The 13,718-nt window shown below is 41.3% G+C and overlaps 1 protein-coding gene across 1 annotated transcript in view; it reads right to left on the reverse strand.

Annotated features, from left to right (window-relative positions):
- LOC126295019 (protein shuttle craft-like) overlaps positions 1 to 13,718 on the reverse strand; it is a 223,599-nt gene that overhangs the window by 97,798 nt on the left and 112,083 nt on the right. The window contains exons 10-11 of the mRNA XM_049987271.1: positions 12,184 to 12,401; positions 282 to 531 (exon numbers count right to left, since the gene is read on the reverse strand). Coding sequence (XP_049843228.1) covers positions 282 to 531; positions 12,184 to 12,401 — 468 coding nt within the window. The remainder of the gene's footprint in view (positions 1 to 281; positions 532 to 12,183; positions 12,402 to 13,718) is intronic.

Below are 13,718 nucleotides of genomic sequence, written 5' to 3' on the forward strand. Positions count from 1 at the left end.
TGCTCTCCCGCCGAAATATCGGCGGCCGCCAAAAGTGTTACCTGGCTGAATTCCCGGAAGTTATTTGAAAATAACAGTCTATGTTGACAAATATTGTTATTTATTAAAGTACTGGATGTCTCGACTCAATAAAATGGAAAATTAAGTCTACAAATCAAAGTCTTTGGATATGAAAAAGGATATCACTAAGCCTCCATAAAAGAGCTATTTTGTCGAATGTTACAGTCGTAATCATTTCACGAACTTGCATTGGTGGTGGAGGTGAGGCGCCTCATACTTACAGGGCTGGCCACACGGCAGCAGCTTGCCGCAAACTTGGCCACACGTCGGTACTGGATCGAGACACGAAGTTCTCACGTAGCCTACTTCTGTGGAGGCTTTTCCCTCACAGTCATCCTCTTGCGACGCCCCAGTTGAACCCGTATCCGGAGCCGGCCCGCCGGTCCCCTCCGGAGTGGACTCTGCGGCGTCCGAGGCACCTCCGGACTCTGCCGTCGCCGCAGTCGCACCTCCCGCTTCTCCTGCAGTGCCCTGCAAACGTTACACTCCGTAGGACATAGCTGCTAAGCAGTTTGACAGCTGCCTAAATGAAACTGTAACAAATATTCTGCTGCAGTGCAGTGTCAGTTCTGACGACAGTGCCACCTTTTCTGCCCAAGGAATATATCAAAAGTTTCCATTTATTTCAGATTTTTTACATGATACTCTAATTAACAATTGGACGAGGTTACGTACTTTCGATACATATCAGACCAATTGTGTGATTGGATTGAAGAGTTCCTAGATAACAAAACACAGCATGTCATTCTCAATGGAGAGAAGTCTTCCGAAGTAAGAGTGATTTCAGGTGTGCCGCAGGGGAGTGTCGTAGGACCGTTGCTGTTCACAATATACATAAATGACCTTGTGGATGACATCGGAAGATCACTGAGGCTTTTTGTGGATGGTGCTGTGGTATATCAAGAGGTTGTAGCAATGGAAAATTGTACTGATATGCAGGAGGATCTGCAGCGAACTGACGCATGGTGCAGGGAATGGCAATTGAATCTCAACGTAGACAAGTGTAATGTGCTGCGAATACATAGAAAGATAGATCCCTTATCATTTAGCTACAAAATAGCAGGTCAGCAACTGGAAGCAGTTAATTCCATAAATTATCTGGGAGTACGCATTAGGAGTGATTTAAAAAGGAATGATCATATAAAGTTGATTGTCGGTAAAGCAGATGCCAGACAAATTCATTGGAAGAATACTAAGGAAATGCAATCCGAAAACAAAGGAAGCTGGTTACAGTATGCTTGTTCGCCCACTGCTCAAATTCTGCTAAGCGGTGTGGGATCTGTACCAGATAGGGTTGATAGAAGAGATAGAGAAGGTCCAACGGAGAGTAGCGCGCTTCGTTACAGGATCATTTAGTAATCGTGAAAGCGTTACGGAGATGATAGATAAACTCCAGTGGAAGACTCTGCAGGAGACACACTCAGTAGCTCGGTACGGGTTTTTGTTGAAGCTTCAAGAACATACCTTCAGCGAGGAGTCAGTATTGCTCCCTCCTACATATATCTCATGAAGAGACTGTGAGGATAAAATCAGAGATATTAGAGCCCACACAGAGGCATACCGACAATCCTCCTTTCCACGAACAATACGAGACTGGAATAGAAGAGAGAACCAATAGAGGTACTCAAGGTACCCTCTGCCACACACCATCAGGTGGCTTGCGGAGTACGGATGAAGATGTAGATGTAGATGTAGATGTACATACAGTATATAAACACATCTATATCATATACAGGGTGTTTCAAAAAGATTATACGTATTACAAAGTATTATTTTGTCCAAATTATCGATCGCTGCCCCTCGGGTCGGCTATTGGAGAAATCGATACATAGTCTAGTTTGTTTTAATAGCTTCTAGATGTAAATTGTCTTCTGTTCTGCTTGGTAACAGTCATACGAGGTGTGACTGGAAAGTTTTAAGAATGGGCTTGTAATTGTACAATGGTGGTACTTACGTGCTACTGTGATGCATCTCCTTCAAAATAGTCCCATTCTGACTGAACACACCAACGCCAATGGCGTTTCCACTTTTGGAAACATTCCTGGAAATTCTTTTCCTGAAGTGTATTTGCCTGGATGTCTTCAATCGAGTCAAATCGCTTCCCTTTCAATGAAAATTTCATTTTAGGAAACAGATAGAAGTCCACTGAGGCCAAATCAGGGAAAACTGACAGTTGTGGAAGCACAGGAATTTTGAATTTGGTCAAAAATTCAACAACAGAGAAGGCACGATGAGCCGGAGCATTGTCATGGTGTAGCACCCAACTCCTGTCTTTCCACAGGCCTTTTCTTCTGCACATTTTCGCGCAAATGCTCAAGCACACATTTGTAGTATTCCTGATTAGCTAACTGTCCTCCAGGGGTAAATGTATGATGCACAATAGCGGTAGAATCAAAAAAATCATTGATTTCATCTTTGACCGACTTTGCAGTGCTTTTTTCGGTCGCGGTGAACCTGGAGTTTTCTACTGCGAAGACTGCACTTTGGTTTCAGGATCATATCCACATGCCCACAATTTGTCACCTGTAATTACCCTATTTAACAAATCTGGGTCATTTTTAGTCCAATTAATCAGTTCTTGGCACACTTCACGTCGGTATTGTCTCTGGTCACTTGACAACACTTTTGGAATGAATTTTGCGAACACTCAATGCACGTTCAGATCTTCAGTTAAAATTGACTGAACTGCATAGAAACTTAAATTAAGTTCATCAGCCATCTCCCTAATTGTAAGTCTACAATCAGAGTGCACTAAGTCACGAACTTTCACAACATTTTCATTTGTTTCTGAGGTGGAAGGAAGGCCGAACCGTGGGTCATCTTCAAATGATTCGTGGCCATTTTTAAATCTGTTGAACAAGACAAAAACATCTGACTGGCTCAAACAATTATTTTCAAATGCTGTTTTTAATAGTTCATAAGTTTCAGAAGCTGATTTCCCAGTTTTAAAACCAAATTTCACACAAACTTGTTGCTTTGTTTTTACATCCATTTTCACCCAAAAAGAATCTGGCAATAAGTCCTAACAGACCCACACTCAACCAGCTACTGCAATGAGCTGAATAGTGGAAATGCAGTTTCCTGTCATAGGGCATTTAAGGACAAGGCAATGACTCACTCCCCACCCTCCGTGTACCTGCCAACCAAACCAGTAAGTAGTAGCAGATCCATCCTCAAAACTTTCCTATCACATCTCGTATGTTTAAAACGGCTACTCTGCGACAGAAATCATTTTGTGTTCTCGAGATTGCAAAGTGCAAGTTCGTGATTACAGTGCAAAGATGTTTCAGGTTGAGGAACCAAACTGATCCTCTGAATGGGTGGATCATTTGCAGATGGTATCAACAGTTTCTACATACAGGATGTGTATGTAAAGAAAAGAGTCCTGGCCGCCCTCATGTTCCTGAAAAAGCTGTTATACAAATTCAAACTGCTTTCCAATGTAGTCCTTCAACATCAACTCATCATGTCACTCGGGAATTACAACTGCCTCCAATTTGGCATGTCTTGAGACATTTGTTGGTTATGAAGCCGTACAAGTTACAGCTGTTACAAGGTCTGCGTCATGATGACAAACGCAAAGTGTGGCATTTTGTAACGAGATTCTTGATGCAATTTACAATGATAACACTTTCGCACAATGCATCATGTTCAGTGACGAAGTAACTTTCCATGTTAGTGGTCAGTGATGAAGGACGTGCTTGCCCAAGCACGGGAGGAATTTGAGCATCGATGTGATACTGCTTGTGTCACTGATGAAGGACATATTGAACATCTGTAATCTGAACTTGAGAGGTTCGTAAATGTGTGTGAAAAGTTTCATATTCATACGTCTTAAAGTTTAATAAATATATGCATTCGAAATACATATATTCTTTCTCAAACACACTGTATAATGGGGAAACATTGTTAGCAAAAATCTCTTATGTTTTTGACTGATGTACTTGAGATTTTACATGATACTCTGGTAAATATTCAGAAGGCCATACGCTATATATTTTTTGAACAGCAATGTGCTAGTTTTCTGTTAAAACCAACTGCAAGAAAGAAAATGCTGTGCTATGCCGTGCTGTGAAAATGTTCGGTTTCATTTTCTTTCTTGCGGGCAGTTCCAGCTACAACAGCAGGGACTTTGAACGTTAGACAAATTGTTTCCTCCATATGCACTCTTTCTCCCTATATATAATTTTTAACTTAAATTGTATACACAGCAATGAGCTGTTGTCTTGTCTTCTGCCTTCTTAGTCCGTTTTAATAAAAAACAAGAAAGTTGTATTTGTCTTATCAGCTCCTGATTAGAATATTATTACAGGATCTGAACCCTCCAAAACTGTATATCCCTACTTGTTTGTAGATTAGAACTGTGCAAAAATGATGTCACTGGTGCTACTATCCACAGAATTGTAGCAGCGAGGGAGATCCTTAATACACCGCATACAATTCATCCATTCATTTTAAGTGACTTTAATTCCCAATCAAGGTTTCATCGGCAATACCAATAAATAAAGCTCAAGGTCAGAGAGAGGGGAGAAGAGGAGAGGGGGTAGAAGGAGATCAGGAGGTATATCTCATTCCCATACACGTATGTAGCTAGTAAGTTTATATAAATGTGTTCCGCCTTTGTTTCTATATCTACATCAGCAATCTGAGAACAACTACGAACATTCATGACTAAGGGTTCATCCCGTTTTATCACATGTTACGGTTGCTTCTTATTCCAGTCATGTATGGAGTATAAGAAGAAAAATGACTGCTTAAAAATACCTTTGTGCATTCTGTAATTAGTCTGATCTTGTACTTGCAGTCTCTATGGCAGTGACAGATAGGGCGTCAGTATCCGTGACACTTTCCCGCAAGTCAAACAAACCAGCTACTGCTTGTGCCACTCTTGATGATGATGATGATGATGATGATGACGATGATGAATGGTTTGTGAGATGCGTAACAGTGTAGTTATCAGTGCTCGTAAAAATTCGCAATCTTTACACTATCCGGTCTCGCCACTTTCCTGAATGATGGTCACAAAACCACTTCCCTGAATGGTGATGACATCACGAACACACAGTCCCTTGGCAGAGAAAATCCTCAAACCACCCAGGAATCGAACCTGGGAGCCAATGATTCAGAGGCAGCAACAATAGCCACTAGACCATGAGCTGCAGACACATGCTGCCCTTCTCTGTATACATTTAATATCCACTGTTAGTCCTACCTGATTAAGATCACACACAAATGAATAATACTCTGAAATGGTTCATATATGTTTTATAAGGGTTCATACATGTTTTATAAGCAATCTCCATTTTAAATGGATTGCATTTTAATAATATTCTACCAATAGACTGAAGCTTGCTATCTACTTTACCTGCAGCTGAGATTATGTGATCAATTTAAGGGTGGGAGGCACTGTCATAAGTGGCAAAATACCAGTGATTTCAAGCAGGGCCGATGGCAGGAGGGGGGGGAATAAGTACGGAAACAAAGTTTTAAGACAGTTTAGGACTGAAACAAAACCTTCAGTCTCAGAAAGAAACATAACTCAGGCATGTCGTACCAGCAGAAGTAGCCACTGGTTAAAAATTTTCAGAAATTTCATTTTCACCTAATATCATTCCAGTCAATGTAAAATACTGGTTATCTTCGTTGGATCAAAATATTTGAGGACTGCGAAATAAAATTAATGAATTACCTATCTGCATTGATAAATTACAGTCATAAAAACCAGATTACATGATCTCCCTCTTTGAATATCATGTGACCGCTTGTATAGATGTGCTAAGTGTTACAGCCCGGGTGATGATGCGGGAATTAGATTAGGAAATGAGACACTTATAGTAGTAAATGAGTTTTGGTATTTGGGGACAAAATAACTGATGATGGTCGAAGTAGAGAGGATATAAAATGTAGACTGGCAATGGCAAGGAAAGGGTTTCTGAAGAAGAAAAATTTGTTAACATCGAATATTGATTTAAGTGTCAGGAACTCTTTTCTGAAAGTATTTGTATGGAGTGTAGCCATCTTTAAACTTACTCGCCCAATGATGTACAGTACTCACATCAACACGATCACCACAAACTGCTTTCATTCTCTGATGTATCTCCTTTGGGGTGACACCTTCTGCTGTCAAGAATTCAATGACTGCATGTTGCTTAAATCGCACTGAGCGACCGTCTGCACAGGGCTCCATACTTTACGCTGTAACAACACAACCGTTCCATGCTAAGGCTTTCCACCAACTGGAGCTGTAGAGAAGGGCTACAGAACAAGCCAGTACCTGCCGCATACCAATGCTACCAACTGTTGAAGAATTACGAAGGTGGAGGCATTACTTTTCAGTCAACTCTCATACTTTCATGTCATCATCAAGAGACATGGGATGCTGTGCTAAAATTCCACTCCTTAAGTAAATAATATTTCTTCCCATTATACATGTAATGTACGCTACCTGATCGGAAGTATCTGGACACATCTACGTAACAATGAATTGGCCACTAGAATGTCACGAGAGGGAGACCCACAAGTGTGATAGGAGATGGGTAGTATTGTGTTGTCAGTGATTTTGAACACAATCTAGTCTTGGATGTTGCCCGAGTAATATATCCGTTAGGAATATTTCAACCCTTCTAACACTACCCACATCAACTGTTGGTGATATGGCTGTGAAATGGAAATGTGAAGGTACAACCATAGAGCAGGCAGAGCTGGTTATGAAACATTGCATTAAATCAACAGAAGGTACCACTCGTGAATTCTGAAGTGCTACGAGCAGTCCAGCAACCACAATGACTCTGCGTGCTGAGTTAAAAAGAATGGGGTATAATAGTCAGGCAGCTCCTTACAAGCCACACATTCCTGTAGTCGCTTCTAAATGATCCTGAAGATGGTGTAAAGAGTGACAGCACTGGAGAGTGGATGATTGGAAACAAGTGACTGAGTGAGGAATCATACTATATCCTGTAGCAATGCTACAGAAGGGTCCAGGTTTGGCAAATGCCTGCAGATGGTCGCAGCAGTGAAGTACAGAGGATACAGCGTTACGGTATGTGAGTATTTTTAGTTGTGGTGCCCTTACTGCTAAATGCAGAAGGATATGAACACATTTTACAGCACTTTGGACTGAATTCAGTACAGGAACAGTACAGAAATGAAGATTGAATGTATCAGAATGATAATGTACTTTGTTTCAAAGCAGCATCTGTGAGCCAATACTTTGTTGAGGGGGGGGGGGGGGGGGTCTGGTTAGTATATGCAGGCAAAGAAAAATATTCCTGCATTTCCCAGTAAAAAATTTGGACTGGCCTCCCAGTCTCTACCTGCACTCAACAGACCACCACTGGGATAACTCAGCATATCAACTTTGATGGGGAGAGAGAGAGGGAGGGAGGGAGGGAGAGAGAGAGAGAGGGAGGGAGAGAGAGAGAGAGAGAGAGAGAGAGAGAGAGAGAGAGAGAGAGAGAGAGAGAGAGAGAGAGGGGGGGGGGGGGGGGTCTGGTTAGTATATGCAGACAAGGAAAAATATTCCTGCATTTCCCAGTAAAAAATTTGCTTTAGTACACTAGTGACATTGTACTTTACCTCAGAGCTGTAGAACATATCAATCCTTTATATGGTACAATTTCCCAATACTTTAGGAAAAACATGGCAAAAGAAAAAGTATTTTGGAAAGATCTTCGATGCGCAGCAATGTGTACACTGCATAGTTTGGTATTACGAAAGTATAAATATGAATTCCACCAAATGGAGCACGGTAGCTTCCAAAGCACTGAAATAGAGATTGTATTGCATGAGGCGCTTTTGTCAGCCAATCAAGGCTCACGTTACATGATCTCGTCAGCCAATCAAGGCTCACGTTACATGATCTCGTCAGCCAATAACAGCAGATGTTCAAGAGCAGAGGACACGTGGTGTAGTCAGCCAACAGCTATATCACTTAATTTGTGTGAACACACAAGCAGGGAAAGTTAATGGTTCAAATACTTCATCCAAGAGCCTCTGCCACATTTTTTCTGTCAGCAGACACTATGTGCGCACTGTGTTTTGTCGTCGCAAATGGTGCACTTTCTTTGCAGCTAAAGCTTTTTTTTGTGTTATTCTCTTGCACTTTTCGATGTTGGTTTTACAGGTGTTCGACAATGACGCTTACTCAAAATTAGATAATCACATGATTAAATAAAAATACCATTACAGGCTACTAAGGACCATGTTTATGTTTATTAAGCATATGGAGGCTGTGGATCCCCAAAAATACAAAATTTTAACTACAAGCAGTGCTACAAATTTCACCCCTATATCGACTGGCCAGTCTGTCTCGTAATTTATTGAGATTACATACACAAATGAGTGAAAACACCGTGAGCACTGCCCAATGCAGGATTGAATACTGTCTGGTAACTCTGCAGGCACACAATACACCAAGAAAAGTAAATGACCAGAGCAGGGACGAATGGGGAGTGAATGCGTAAATCCACAGATTAGGCTACCTTGATGAAGGACAGATTGTTTTGGCCCCGTGTTTGTAAACAGATATCTAGGAAACGACACTGTCAGCTGTTTGCTTACTACTATTGTGAACAGCTGTGGAAAGTTGTCGGAGGACAGCGAAACCACAACAAGACGAGGAGTCAGATGTACACTCCTCACCATATAATGTGGCTGTTAGAGGCTCGACCCCCTGGAAAGCAGGATAGGGGGAGATCTGTGGCACATCTGATGACAGAGTATGAGGTCGGTGCAGGCATAAATGCCTAGGAGCACACCATCTGGCGCATATTGTTGAATGTGCAGCTCCACACCAGATGACCCCTACATGTTCCTATACCGACCCAATGACATCACCAATTACAACGGCAGTGCACACAGGTTCATTGAGATTTGAACACAGATGTGTCACCGGCTTAGACGAATAACGTGTCCTACGAGGGCAAGTACAAAAATTTTCCGTAATACTGTGACAACACATCCTACACTGTTCATACTGATTTCTGTCCTCATTTATTATATTGTTACGCTGCTGTGATCCCGCTATGGAAGTTTGAGTCTAATTCCTCCATCTGTCTTCCTTTTGTTGCAGACTGACCATGGCTGTTCCATTAGAAGTTTGCAACAAATAGGTACAATGAGTGGTGATTGGAAGGTGTATTGGATGCGGAAATTTATCAAAGACTTCCAGCACAATACGGAAACAGTATCAAACCACAGTGGAGTGTCTATGAATGGTTTACAAAATTCAAAAATGATCGCGTAAGTGCTACGTGTGAGAAAGAAGCCGTGCTAAGATCCACGGCCACAAATGATGACAACAACATTTAATGTGCACATGACACAGTTCTGGTAGACAGACAAGTGACTTGATGACATGGAACATCATCTGCAAGTTAGTAACAGTTCTGCCTGCAAAATCATCCACAACAGACACGGGTTTCATAAAGTCTGTACGAGATGTGTTCTCAAATAACTCATAGCATTGCATGAACGAACGTGCTCGGACATCTGTCAAAAGCATCTGGATCACTTTGGTAACGAACTTGGTGGCTTCTTAGACAGAATCATCACTGGTGATGAAACAGGGATCCACCATTACGAGCCAGAGTGTGAATGGCAGAGAAACATCCGCAACTGCCCAGCAAGAGGAAGTTCAAAACTGAACCATCTGCAGGAAAACTTATGATTACCCTTTTCTGGGATGCACAAGGTCCAGTACTGGAATGTTATCAGGAGAGTGACAATAATAAACAGTGCATTTTACAATGAGGTGCTTACTGAGAGGCTTAAGTCTGGAATTCCAAGAAAGCACCGTGTTCTACTGTCAAAAGGTGCTGAGTTGTTGGACAACAATGCCCATTTACATACATCTGCCCACATTGCGGAAACAAGTTTCAAGTAACAGCCCACCCACCGTACAGTCCTGATCTTGCTCCCCCCCCCCCCTTTCAACTGCCACTTGTCTGGTTCACTCAAAGAGGTATTAACAGGCCATTGATTCACCTTGGACCGAGAACTGAAGGATGCGGTGCATGTGTGGCTCAATGCTCAGCCAGGAAGCTTCTTTTCTTAATGCATCAGGAAGCTTGTGCAATGATTCATTAAGTGCATTGAAAGGCAAGGGCACCATGTTGAAAGAAAAATGATGTTAACATACGTGTCTCATATGTATGGAAATAAAAGGTATAGCTACGTTTGGGATAAATTTTTGACTTACCCTCGTCTTACACCAGATTGATGATTGTGTCCTGATACACCACCATCCATCTGAACAGTTGCCACTAGAGGGGGCATTATGCTACGGGCGGCATTCACCAAGCCTTGCTAGGATCCTGTTACAGTAATCAAAAGCACCATGTTAGTCATGGACTCATGAACATTATTGCCAACAGCATGCATGCCTTATTGGTCGATGTCTTCACTGATGGCAATAACATCTTTCAGCCCAATAACTGTACATGTCATGCGGTGAGGATTGCGGTCTGGTGTTTGAGGAACATGAGAGTTGACAAACACTGATGTCTTGGCCATCGAATTCGCTCCATCTGAAAGTGATGGAAGTTATCTGGGACACTACTGCATGGCAGCTCTGCTTTCACAAACCATCAGCCCACAATTTATGGAAATTGCTTGATGTGAGCATAAACACCTGGTGCCAAACAGGAGATGTGATAAAAAAAATAATGGAAATTTCTAATTTCACAGGCTTTATACATTTGATTTTCATATTAAAAAAAATTTTTTTTTAAATGTCGGTACACACGTTCCTGACATATGATCACATTTTCAGCTTTTATGAATATATAGTTCATTGTTGACAGTAAAAAATGATATATATGTTTTTGAAAAAGATAAATCAAAGAACATGAATTAAATTTTGCCAAAAAAACCAGAATGAAGTGCAGTACAGCATTTGAAATGTTGACTGTGGCTTTTGGTGAATCTACAATGTTTAAGACAAGAGTTTACAAGTGGTGAAAGAGGATGTTGAAAAAGGCGGTCCTGGATGCCCTAGCACATGAATTATTGATGACAATGTGGAAGAAGTGGAGAAAATTGTTCTGGAAAAATCACCAAATCGCCATCAGAGAGGGTGCTGCTGATGTTAACACATCCCTTGGCTCATGCCGTGGAATTCTTTTCGGATATTTAGGTCATGAAACATGTATCAGCAAAGTGTTTCAAAATTGTTGAATTTTGACCAACACTGACATCGCACAGAAATCGCTTAGGGATTACTGAAGGAAGTCAACAACAACTGAGAACTCCTAAAGGAGTTTATAACAGGTGACGAAACATGGATATATGGGTAAGATGTGAAAATTGAGGCTCCAATGTCCCAATGGAAACTGCCTACAAAGCTAAGACTGAAAAAATATTTGACCCGTTTGGTCACATGTGAAGGTTCTTCATACCGTTTTCTCCAATTACACTGGGATAGTGCATCGTGAATTCCTGCCTTATGGTTGTATGGTCAATAAGAAATAGTTCCTGGAAGTTATGCACAGTCCGCGTGAGGCAATCTCAAGAAAACAACAAGCACTGAAACAAAACCACTCGCAGAAATTGCATCGCGATAATGCTCCTGCTCAAACGTCTATGCTTGTTCGTGATCTTTTTGGTAAAAAACAAAATAATTGTGTTGCCTCAGCCACCCTATTCATTGGACATGGGCCCCTGCAACTTCTTTATATTCCCGAGGCTGAATAGAACAATTAAATGACATTCCACTCATGATATAAAAACAGAATCGCTGAAGAAACGGAACTCCATAAAAAAAGTAATAAAACAATAAATTAATAAAAAAAGATTCTTTAGGAATAACAAAAACTCCCATTACATATAAAAACCTACCAAGGACTTTTAAGAACCATGCCACGGAGAATCCATATTGTACTGCATTCCAAAGGTGGACAAACACACTATTAAGCAATAGAAAAATCTGTGTATATTGCTACATATGGGACAGTGCAGTTGCAAGTGGTAATGAAACTGTACGAGGATGTCACAGCCATTCGCTAAACAAAGTGGCAGTAATCTCATTGAAAACTCACAGAGGCTGAACTGCTTGACACAGCTGGAACATCCAAATGATAGTCTTAAATTTCTCAGAACTCCAGACCGAGCTGTGGCGTCTCTCACCTGCATGTCCCGCAGAGCCACCTTGCCACAGGGGCAGTGGGTGACGACGTCAGGCGAGAGCGCGCACGGGGCACACCGCCCCTCGTGGCACGCCGCCTCGCACCGGTGGTTGCCGCACGCCAGCGTGCGTCCACACACCTCGCCACAAGCGAAGCTGTCGGCTCGGGCCTCGTCCGAGTCGCAGGGTACCTCTCGAGTTGTCTTGCCGCACCAGCACACTACAAAGGTTGCATTCTAACTTTGTACTGTGTCTCACATTTTAAGTTTAACAACTTTGATGCAGAAGGACTTATAATGTTAAACAAGAGGAAAGGCCCTGTTAGCAACAGAAGTAGATATTTATTGCAATACTTTAAATGAAACACAGTAACTTTTGAGAAGTGTTTAAGATAGGGGTGTATGATATAATACTTACTCATTTAATTGAGCAGATCTTGTTAACTGCTGACAAGTTTGATTGTCATTAAGGATTCTCCACAGAGCAAACAATACAGGATCGACAAGTGAAGCGCTAGCAAAGCTAAAGGAGAAAAATTGACTGTGTGGATCATAAAATTCTACATGGGAAACTTAAGTGTTATGGTATTAATAGCATCCCTCTTGCACAGGTGGAATCTTATCTTTACAACAGAAAGCAGAAAGTCCCACTAATCAACTGTGTCTCTGGCCTGAAAATACCCTCGCAACGGGACAACAAAACGTGGAGTGCCACAGGGATTTGTATTGGGGCCACTCTCCCTTGTAGCCTATGGAACATAAACTATGTAAATTATCTTCCAATGACTTAGGTTATTTTATGTTTTTATTTTACACATCTAGTTTTGTAGGACCAAAACGAGGAGCAAATCTCCAGGGTCATGGAATGAGACAGTACATAAAATTAACACTACAAACATTAATAAGAGACAAGTTAAAATTTATACGAGTCGGAGATGACACCCTGCCAAATAAAAAGTTACACATTCAACAACATAACACATGAATTTGGTTAATTCTTACCTCGGAACTCCCCAAAGGAACAGAATGAGTGGGCCACAAGGAAATCATTCAGGTTAGACATGAAAGTTTATGGATTACTGCTAATATTTTTTAGTTCTTCTACTAGTTTACTGAAAATGGATGTAGCAGAATATTACTCACCTTATCTCACAAGAGTCAAGAAGATGTGAACCAAATGCCTGCCTGGTATTAAATGAGTGAAAGCTACTTATTCTTGGGAATAAGCTCACACTGTTAACAACAAAACAAGGTTTAAGAAAATATGCATTGAGAAGCTACTGTCAGAATTCCCTGACTGCTGAAAATGGTCCCATGAGAGGTTCGTGGGCTCACACCACATACTGCTCGAACTGGACTTTTCTGAGCCAAAAAATACTCTTTGTAAATTGTACGAGTTACTCCAAACTATAGCACAGTATTCATAAGTGAATAAAAATAAGCAAAGCAGACTAATTTTCATGTTGGAATACCACTTGAGATGCTGTTCTAATGGTACATATAGCAGCATGAAGTTTTTGAAAATGTCCTGAAAATGG

This window comes from Schistocerca gregaria, chromosome 11, assembly GCF_023897955.1.
Source record: "Schistocerca gregaria isolate iqSchGreg1 chromosome 11, iqSchGreg1.2, whole genome shotgun sequence".
In the NCBI taxonomy this organism is placed as follows: domain Eukaryota; kingdom Metazoa; phylum Arthropoda; class Insecta; order Orthoptera; family Acrididae; genus Schistocerca; species Schistocerca gregaria.